Source organism: Agelaius phoeniceus, chromosome 5 (assembly GCF_051311805.1).
Source record: "Agelaius phoeniceus isolate bAgePho1 chromosome 5, bAgePho1.hap1, whole genome shotgun sequence".
Lineage (NCBI taxonomy): Eukaryota > Metazoa > Chordata > Aves > Passeriformes > Icteridae > Agelaius > Agelaius phoeniceus.
This window is the reverse complement of record NC_135269.1, coordinates 39,341,730-39,352,112: the sequence shown is the minus strand read 5'-3', so window position 1 is coordinate 39,352,112 and position 10,383 is coordinate 39,341,730. Positions and strand designations below refer to the sequence as shown.

The 10,383-nt window shown below is 39.3% G+C and overlaps 1 protein-coding gene across 1 annotated transcript; it reads right to left on the bottom strand.

Moving 5' to 3' along the window:
* Positions 1–4,170: 4,170 nt before the first annotated feature.
* On the bottom strand, positions 4,171–8,383 carry IFNG (interferon gamma). Its single transcript, XM_054631943.2, has 4 exons — positions 8,250–8,383; positions 6,251–6,319; positions 5,738–5,917; positions 4,171–5,082 (listed from the first exon to the last, which is right to left on the bottom strand). Exons 1-4 carry the CDS (start codon positions 8,370–8,372, stop codon positions 4,957–4,959), a joined length of 498 nt encoding a protein of 165 aa, XP_054487918.1. The 5' UTR covers positions 8,373–8,383; the 3' UTR covers positions 4,171–4,956.
* Between the last annotated feature and the right edge of the window lie 2,000 nt (positions 8,384–10,383).

Sequence of the window (10,383 nt, the reverse complement as noted above, 5' to 3'; positions counted from 1 at the left end):
CTCCTCCCCACTTCATGAGATGAGGAATGAAGCCCTCTTCAATTCTTGTTTCCCTCTGGATAATGTGACCACAGCTGGTTTTGCTATGCATCAAGGAACTACTCTACTCTTTTCCGCAGGTAGATTTTTTGCGTACACCTTCTTTATTGCTTTCCAGGAAGTCTCTGCTCACTGCTAGAGGGAACTGTGGAAATAAAAGAATGAAAGAGGAAGCTGGAAAACAACGGCCTTATTTTGCTATCTTGCATGGGGACCAACAGCTAGATAAGACACCCAGAAGTAACATTTTTGCTGTTGCAAGGCCATTGTGCCTCCTCAAGTAGGTGACATCCTCACCTACTTCAGCAGCCTACATACATCCCATGAATTGCAAAAGTTGTTGTTATCACTCTGCCCCACTCAAGATCACACAGACGTGAGAGGTTTTGTATGATTTGCTATTTTTGGGCTGAAAATCCCACATCTGTCTGACAAGTTTGGATTTTTACACCTCCAGACCTTTTAAGACTTTTTTTATTCTTTCTACCTCCCACTTACAGAAAAAATAATAATAATTCCATGGATTAGTGGAGGAAGATAATGGCAAGGACAGTTTTGAGTAGACAGCCCTCACCTGGGAGTCCTGCAGGACTCAAGGGTAAAACAGCTGAACTACAGATTTTGGGGTGTGCAGGATCCAACCCACTGTTGACTCTGCCCCTACACCAGGCATGCACAAAGTGGACTTCTTGGATATTAATTTTCTGAAAGGCCTCAAGGGAATTGCTGAAAACTGCAAACCAGTAAAATTGACATCCTTACTGCACAGTACCAGGACAGAGTGGGCCCATGGATAAATGTGGTGCAAAAGGAAATAGTAAATACTGTGATATTTGTGACATGATACACCACACATTGTTTATAGGAGAGTTTAGTGAAGAGTCAGGGAATACAGACAAGGGGAGACAAAATAAACCATGTCTTTGAGCTTCAAAAGAATCCCTGATGAGTCTCTCTGTAAAGCTACCAAAGAAGCTGAGCTACTACATGATGAGAAACTCCTTATATAAAAATGCAAATGGTTAGAATATAAGGAAAAAGGAGGAGCAATCTGTGAATGGTTTTTGCAGTTAAGTGGGTTCAGTCATGAGAGGGCTTGCTTGGGGCCTGTGCTGTTGGTCATACATTGGAATAGGCTGCACAAGGAAGTGTTGGGATCACCACCTCTCTAAGTGCTCCAAAGGCATGTGGATGTGACACCTGGGGACATGGTTTAGGGGTGAAAACAGTGGTGTGGCATTAACAGTTGGACTCTATGGTCCTAGAGGTCTTTTCCAGCCTTAATAATACCATGATTTAAAATGTAGCCGTCAGCAGTTTGAGAAAGGGGGTTGAGAATTAAGCTTGCTGATGTACTAGGTTACTCATGTTAACTTTGTCATTCATATTCACAATTAAGTTTGGTGACATAGTAAGCTAGCAATATTCATAACTGAGTTTGCTGATGTACTAACTTACGCAGGACACAGTGTGGAGGTCCAGCTCCAGAAAACTATTGAAGGACTACAAAATACAGAGTGACAAGGTGATAAAATGGCAGATAAAAATCAGGGCTAGTAGTACGCAGGAATAGAGAGCAAGGACAGAATTAATGTGCTACGGAAGTGATGCATAAAACAAAGTGAGATTCTTCAGACAATTGTCTTTCCTTTTGACTTTGACTTTTTCTAATTTTAACTGCTAAGTAGTAGATTATATCTTTTCACACCCAAGCATGCACATTTATTAGCACTCTCAGATCCTGTAGGTGGAAGAAATTGCAGTGACCTTCAGTTTAAAATGTTCAAAGCTTCTGCCATGTATTTCTATAGAAATATCTGTGGTAGCCATTAAAATTCACTTCACCCTTACATTTAGCTTAGCTGGAAATGCCCTCTTCACTTGGATATTGTGAGGAATGACATAGAAAAGGAGAACCAGGACTCCTGTGAACGTCAGAGAAGAGATGACAGGTTTTCATGTTAAAAGTGATTTGCCTAATTTGTATAGTGTACAATTATACACCACACAAAAAAGGCATGGGATGGGATGGGATGGGATGGGATGGGATGGGATGGGATGGGATGGGATGGGATGGGATGGGATGGGATGGGATGGAAAAAATGGCTTTGTAGAGGCTGATTTTTATTATATTCTTCTCTAACACTATTATCACAGTAACAGAACAAAGTGAGGAATGTTCAGCAGTTTATCTTAAGCACCCTGTAGAAGTTGCACAGACTTAAACTGGACAGGGAAAAGTAAGATCAATATGAGAAACATTGTTTAGATTTCTTTAAATGGTTAGATAGCTGTGGTAACTCTTCTGAATCTCTACAATGTCTCATGTCAGGTTTAACATGAGAGGTTTCAAGATGCTTAAAAAAATTCCTGGAATATTCCAGAAAATAAGGATAGTTTAGAGGGAAAAAAAAAAAGAAGAAGAAATGCAACTAATCAATTAAACAAACAAACAAAAAACCAAATCCTCAAACGACTGAAATGAGAACATGCAAACACATTTGGTCAGCAATGACAGCTGCTACTCCATCTCTGCACTGCTCATTCCTTCACTACTTCTCTGCTACCCCACACTAGGATGAGAAGAACACAGAAAATTGTGTGACTGAGCAAAACCTCCCCACAAAACTCTTGCTTTTGCTCAACTCTTTTGAGCAAAATTTAATGCGATAACTTCAGGAATGCAGGGGACAGCAGAACACAGCAGGGTGTAGAAGGACTGTAGATTTTTTACTTTATAGTCTAATAAAGTCGTTTCTAACCAGTCTTGGCTTAAAATTCAAGAAATAGGATATTAATTTGCTCAGGAGTAGTGGGGAAGCACACTTTATCCCTACCAATGACTAATGAAACTTTAACCCTTCTGTTAGGTTTTTCATTTTTCCTTCTCTTCTCTTCTCTTCTCTTCTCTTCTCTTCTCTTCTCTTCTCTTCTCTTCTCTTCTCTTCTCTTCTCTTCTCTTCTCTTCTCTTCTCTTCTCTTCTCTTCTCTTCTCTTCTCTTCTTCCTCTTCTCTTTTCTCTTCTCTTTCTTCCTTTTCTTTAGTTTCTTTTTCATTTTCCTTCTTCTTTGGTTTTGGATTTTTTTTTGTTTTTGTCATTTTGGTTTTTTTTTTTTCAGTAGAACTTGCTGTACCTGGCTGTGTATCCCCAAAGGAGAATTAGTCTCCTTTAATACCTCATGGAAGAGCATGAGCACAGAAGGACACATTGTCTATGTTGAATGCTTTCTGAGTATTCTCATGCTTACTCCTGGAACTGGAGAAATCCTACAGGAGAAATTTCTCTTGCATCTCCCGTGCATATGCATGTCTGTGATGAATAGAAACAAGAACAGCTGTTTCCTTCAAAGTCAGTTGGAGTCTCCAGGACCACAGTCACTTGTTATGGCTGTCAAATGTGGATATGAATGAAGATATCTTGAACAGTGGGAGACAGCTGAGCCCACGGGAGTAGGAATGGCTGCAGCAATTACAGCTGAACTTACTGCAACTAAACTTTGCGCATGATGTGGTGCTACTTCTGGATTTTATGGATTCAATCAGTGCTCAGGCAGTAGTCAGAAGTCTTATGCTGGCAGGAATGCGAAGAAAAATCTGCCCCATTCCCATTCTCAGTCAGTTCAGCCAGTCTATCCCCAGAAAATTTGCATGGTGGAGCCCTGAGGACCTGAGAATTCAGAGCCCTGTGAGACCTGCCCAAGCTGCCCCAGGCCTCCAGCTTGCAGCACCTGCAGAGAGCCCAGCAGACAGCCTGAGCTCACTCTGGGCTCCACACCTTCCATATGCAGAGAAATTTGAGCGTTTTTTATCTTACATCAGAGTAACAACAAATTTCAAATGATCAGTGGCTTCCCACAAGCAAAATTATGTTTTCTCAAACAGACACAAGAAAAACTTGAGAATTTTAGATTCTTCTATCATATTTCTTAAAAAATATGAAGGAAACAAAATATATTTTATATGTCTGGGCAGGGCTGATCTTTGTGAAAATGTAAAATAAAATTAGAGTTTTATTTTTCATATAGATGATGGTGAATAAACATGAAAACACACTTTTAAAATTTATCTATTTATTTATTTATTTAAAATTCAAATTTCAAAAATCTCAGTTGAAAAACCCAAAGTTTTTAATAATATTCCAGTGCAAAAATATAGTCCTTGAGATAAAGGCTTCCATACTATTACCTCCAAATAAATTAAATTACAACAGACATATTTCACTGGTTCAATACAAAAAAATAAAACCAGAAATTTTTAAAATCTGAGAGTTTAAGTTAAGTCAGTGCAATACAGTTAGTCACATTCTCCTGAGATATTAAGTAGACTGTTCTCCTGGTAACTTCAGTGCATAATAACAATAATAATAGTAATAATAATAATAATAGTAACCAGCAATTAACCATTAGTCCTCTAGTTCAGAAATTTTCTTCAACATTTGTTTATCTTTAGGCATGTCTACTCGCTTGATTTGGATTTAGACATGTTTAGTAGTAAGCAGACATAAATATGTTTTTCCTGAATATAGTAACTCCCCTATACTGGTGCTTGTATCTCCATGCCAAATAGATGAAACTAATCTCATAACATCCCTCTCTCAAGACAGCACCAGATGGAAAGCTGGTACCATTATAATGTAATTTCAAGGTTTCCATATGGAAACTGGGTAAACACTGCCTCACTCTCTGTTTTCAGATCAACAACATATAACAAATAGACAGGATTTTAAGACAAAGTCAGTTCTTATATAATATTAGGGAGTATAAATACTTTGATTAGTATTTCTTTATAAATAATTACTTAAGACACTTAAATATTAATAAATAAATGTATAAAAAATCAATAAAAAGATTGAAATAAAAAAATCTTGTCCCAACAAGATTTGCACAGTAGCTCAGTACAGAAGATCCTGAGATGGCATTAGCATTTGCACAGCCTCTGAAACTGGCTTCTTTTTCTTTTGTGAGAACTTGAGGTATCCCCCAGTTTCTGTAAGACGCTGAACAGCTCATTTACAGCCTTGCGCTGAACTTTCAAGTCACTCATCTGTAATAAGCAAGAAACAAATGGAGCAAAAGTCATGCCAAGAGCTGTAATTGTTTACTGTCCACAACACATGGGCTACACTGCTACCAGTGTAAAACAGAAGTACATCTGCAATTTTCAATTCCCTACTACCTAATTCCCATAGCAAAGAGCAACTGTGTCCCATATTTTTGTTTCCCACTTTCTGTTCTTCCTTGCAGCCTGCCCCAGACCAGCCACCCTCTGTGGAACGGAGCCAGCCTGCAGTGAAAGGCAGCTGACTGCACGGGGGCATTGTCTGCAAACGAGGTTGGTGGTTGGTACCACTGGCACGAGCACCATGAGCCGAGTGCTCCCAGAGCCACAGAGCATTCCACAGCCAGGCACAACTTTCCCAGCCAATTTCTGTGCCACCAAGGGCTGTGTCAGTGGCACCTCTGGTGTACAGACCGTGTGACAGCGCTGACAGCAGCTCTGTGCCAGATCACGGCAAGACTCAGCACTACCCCACACTGTAGACATGCAGCAGCCCCTGCAGCTGGAAATATTTGGTTTTTCAGCATGAACTGAGCTACACATGGATTACCATATAGGTTACTGAAGCGTTATTAGCTTAAATCACACTCGAATCACAACTATAATGCCACAAGCTTTGGAGACAAGGGAAGAGCCTTACCTGAAGTTTTGTCAGGTCCTTGAGATCTTCCATCTTCTTTGAGCCATCAGAAAGGCTTTTTTTCAGAGTATAGAGCTCCTCAGTTATGTTCCTGACATGATCCTTTGACCTGTCAGTGCTTTCAAGCATTTCCAAGTACATGGAAATAATCTGACTCAGGATGATCTCCTTTTCATTTCTCTGTTGAAAAATATGATGAAAAAGAAAGGTCTGTGAGTGCCCATCAGCAGGGAAAGGAAAGAAGGAAGGAAGACAAAACACAGTATACAGGGCTTCTCTGCTGCTTGAAACAAGATGATAAAGAAGATGTTGCAAGTCAGCTCCTGGGCTTGACTGTACCTCTGAGTCAGTTCACAGTGCAGTATAAAGCTTTCTATTTTTGTCTCATTTCCAAGCTACCAAAGAGAACTCTGCTCGTGTTCATTCTACTGCAGCTAATTACGCTGGTTCTGGGAGCTGCTTTGTGCCAAAAAAAGTGCCTGAGATGCTTCATCATTTCTGGCTTTGACTCACCTCTGTCCAGCTTTTCAGCCTCTCCGTAAAAATAGGTCCGCCATCAGCTACATCAGAATGACTTGAGTTCTGAAACAAAGAACAAACATATCTACTACATAAACAATATTTATCACAAGGCAAATTTGTTTTGTTTATTCAAATGAGCATCAAAATTCAGATTTTTGCACATCTGGCAATCCCAATGCTTTCCCAATGCTTTCACTTCTCTAACCACCAAGTCCCATCACTTGGCTGCCTGGTATCAGAAGTGGAATTAGTCCTCTTTTCAATGTCTTCTCCTGCTACAACTCATCTGAATAGAGATGTTTAGCACATCTATTTTCCCAAATGCTCCCTGTAAGTTTTGCTACTGACAGATGAAAATAAAAGCTCATAAGCACAGCAAGAGTCTAGAAAATCATTAGATCTGATCTTGGTATGTTTTCTGGTAAGCCAAAGTCCAGCAGTTTGTAATCTGTGACCCTAAATTCATACAGTCTCAGTAAAATCTCATATGGAACAAGAATGAGCTGGTTTTAGTATGAAATGACTGCAAAACTGGAGAATATCCCAGTAGCCCACAGCCAGGTATGGGGATATGCAAGACTAGTGGGCTACTGAGAGGCTCCCAGGGATGGAGTTTAACCATCAGATGTTGGCAACAGGCTCTAGGAAAAAAAGAGCAATACAACTCTCCTACCAAGGAAAGACAAACTGCATCATTTCCTCCTCTGTGTGGCTTTTTTTTTTCCTTTTTGTATACAACACGGACTATTTCCTTCTTCTGTCTGGTCAGTAATTTAGACACAGTGAGTGCAAAGAGAAAACTTGCAGTCTGACAGGAGCTTCCTAGGCTGATTGGCTCCCCATGCTGAGCACACTACCAAACAGATTTTTTCTACTTCTGAAAGGTGGGGAGCACCTGCTATGGAGCAAAGTTTTAATGTCAGTACAAAAAGCTCATCATGGCTCAGGATCTCTCCCACAGAGCTATATATATTCAAGTAAGACTCTCCCTGGTCTATGCTAATCACAAATTCAAGACATAATGCCACTTTTACAGCCAGTTTCCTGCAAACACTGAAGTATCACACTAGTCTTTACCACTTCAGGGTGGTTCTCTGACTACTGAATGTCAACTGTCATTTGCACAAAATTATGACAAAATCACAGAAAAGTCAGAGCTGAAAATAGGAGCAGACTGTTGCAGTTGTTTCTTTGCATTTAGAGGAGAAAAAACACAACAAAAATATATTGAAAATAAAAGCTATTAATTGAAAGTGACTATTGTAGATCTGCTGTCTCTGTGACTAATGACTGCTGAATTCAGATGTGTACTGCTTTTATGCCTCCCAGATGAAGATTGGTGAATTAACATTACAGTTATCAAGCTGCCAAAATTCTATTTGACAAGAAAGAATATTTTGCCAGATTACATTCCCATGCCAGGTCATAGTCACCCATGTGCAAGTTAAATGACTGGAGGATGCAAAAAAATAAGAAACAGAAATCACCTTTGAGTAACACACTACTACAACTTAAAATAAGTAGCGAATGCATTTGTTAAAGCAAAAGTTTGTCTCCAATTTTTTTATATTCCTATGTAGTACTAAATCTGGCATTGACATTGCTAACACAAAATTTAAAGTCAGTAAATTGCATCTAGTCAGAACTGAATAGAGATTAATATATTCACCATAAATTGCATTAAGATTTCTTGTTAAAAGATGTTCCATGTAATCAAAGCTGAATTGAGTTAGAAGAAGCTATTGTGAAAGAAAGAACACCCCTAAAATAAATGCAAATTATTACAATAACTATGACTATTGAAAAACTGAACCAGGTAAATGAAAGAACTTAGTAAAACAAAAAAAAATCCATATTCTTGTTAAAAAAGGTATGATCAAAAATGTACCTCTGTTGGTACATATGGAGTATGTCAGGCAGTGCTCAAGTTTGGACTACATGTAAAGCAAAGCAGCAGGAGAAGAGAAATGCAGTAGAAGACTATACTTACAAAATCAGCTTTCAGTTTGTCTATATCATTTTGAAGTTGAAGAAGATTCAATCTATTTTCAACATGTCCAAAAGAAATCATGATGATAGACAGAACAAACAAGCTGTAGTTTTGGAAAGCCATTTTCTTTATGATGGTTCAGTTAAACTGCTCAGATCAGTTCTGGGGGACCAGGTCTAAGAGCAGAGAGCTTCAACTTCTAATAGTTAAATCTTCTATTAGAAGCAAGTAGACGACTGAACTTCATCATCCTGTCAGTGGTATTTATACATGGTCTTGAATTTTTTTTTTTATTTCATCATCACAGGCTGTGTATATTTAGACAAGATAGTGTTAGATAAGAACCCTTCATTTTTTGGCTAATCAAGGGAATCCCTCGAAAGCGTCTTTGTCAAAGCATGGTCCTGGAAAAATTTTCAGTGGTTCATCAATGGGTAACGTTTACGTGGCAGACTATGAAGTTTCATTTACACGTGGTTGGGGAAAAGGGGAAATTACAGTACTGGTTGAGGAATATGCATTGTGGCTCAAACCTATTCTTACACACCATCTGAAAAAAAATCTTATCTTGTGGTTAAAGGGTCAGTGCAGCAGTCAACTCATTTCTGGTATTCTTTTAAAGTAACCACTGAGTTTGCCATGGTGTTCTATACTAACACTTAGAGATTTGCACATTCCTTCTGCTGCTGTCCTTTGTGAAACACACTCCTTTCCATGGTCTAAAGTGCACTTCTGCTGCTTTTGCATTCTTCACCTCCAGATTCAGAATAGGACAAACAAGGTTCCATCGTGGATGCAGCAATGTATCATATTATCCTCTATGGTTGTCTACTGTCCGTGGGAGCAGAATGTTTAGTACTTAAGTCACTCACTTCTGCTTGGCAATGATTAAAATTCCCCACTTGCCATTTCATTAGCACTAATGTGTGCAGAATGTGAAAAGAGAAGGACACAGGTGAGAACAAGCCCCGTTGAAGAAGACAGACACAGTGGTCTCCTAGTGCATACAGAACCCTGAAACCACTCTATTGAGGATAGCTGGGGAAAACATTTTTGTATAGGAACTAAAGTCTGCTTTGTTGGATATAATGGGAAAAGAGCTTATTCTGAGGAGTCTTATGAAGAAATCAGATAATTTTAGACTGCAGTACATGAATAGAGGGTAGGTAGGAGCCTACGGGGAAAGAAATAAAGAAGGGACCCATGGGAAAGAAAAGAGAGAGAATCAGGAAGAGGGCATTTGTGGGCTCAGTTCACACAGGCTGCACTGGAAGATGTCTGTGGTTCATCAGAAACAGATAAAAATTTAAGTGGTTCCAAACAGGTAAGATTAGAACTCTCCATCTCAGCCCCACATGGCTCTTTGGATATTCCTTGGAAGAAACTCTCCCTTTTCCCAGAAGCTCCTTCCATCTCAGCTAATGACCACTAATACCATAAAATCTTTTTCATTTGCTGTTTGAAAGAAGACGTCCATCTGTGAAATAAACCTAGACTACTACTACCAGGGAAATGGTCATTTTTCAGGGAGAAGAGCCAAATTTCACCAACAATGGCAGGTCCAAAAGCTGCATGCAAGAGCTCCCTGGGAAGAGCAGCATAGACAGATGGGACACATCTCACAACAAACATGGTACTGCACAACAATTAGTGCTGTAATCTGCTTGAGGTAGTAACATTGTGCAAGGAACATCTTAGTTTAAGATGTTAAAACTGATAAAGTAATAACATAATTACTGGAAGTGTTGACATGAAGGCAAGGTAATAGTGCTATTCAAGGTGCTTCAAAGCACTGTAAACAAATGTAAAGTTAACATGCCTACCCATGGCAGAGAGGTTGGACTAGTTGATATTCAAAAGTCCCTTCCAACTCAACCTATTTTTATTCTGTGATTCTGTGCCAAAAATTACAATCATAGAATAATTTTGTTTGGAAAAGACCCTTACGGTCATTGAGTGCAACCTCTAACCTAGCACTACTGAGTCCACCACTAAACCATGTTCCCAAACACCACATTCACGTGCCTTTTAATTACCTTCAGGGAGGGTGACAAAATGGAGGTCCCACCAAAATTCAAAGTGGACTCAGAATTCAAAGTGAATTCCCAAATGCCAGCACACTGAACAAACCCAC

What these genes read in the sequence shown, in the direction of transcription:
- IFNG (XM_054631943.2), bottom strand. Translation starts at nt 8,372, where the DNA reads ATGGCTTTCCAAAACTACAGCTTGTTTGTTCTGTCTATCATCATGATT. An exon ending in ACAAACTGAAAGCTGATTTT is followed by an intron (nt 6,320 to 8,249) that starts GTAAGTATAGTC and finishes TCTTTGTTTCAG; the next exon opens with AACTCAAGTCATTCTGATGT. An exon ending in AGGACCTGACAAAACTTCAG is followed by an intron (nt 5,083 to 5,737) that starts GTAAGGCTCTTC and finishes TGCTTATTACAG; the next exon opens with ATGAGTGACTTGAAAGTTCA.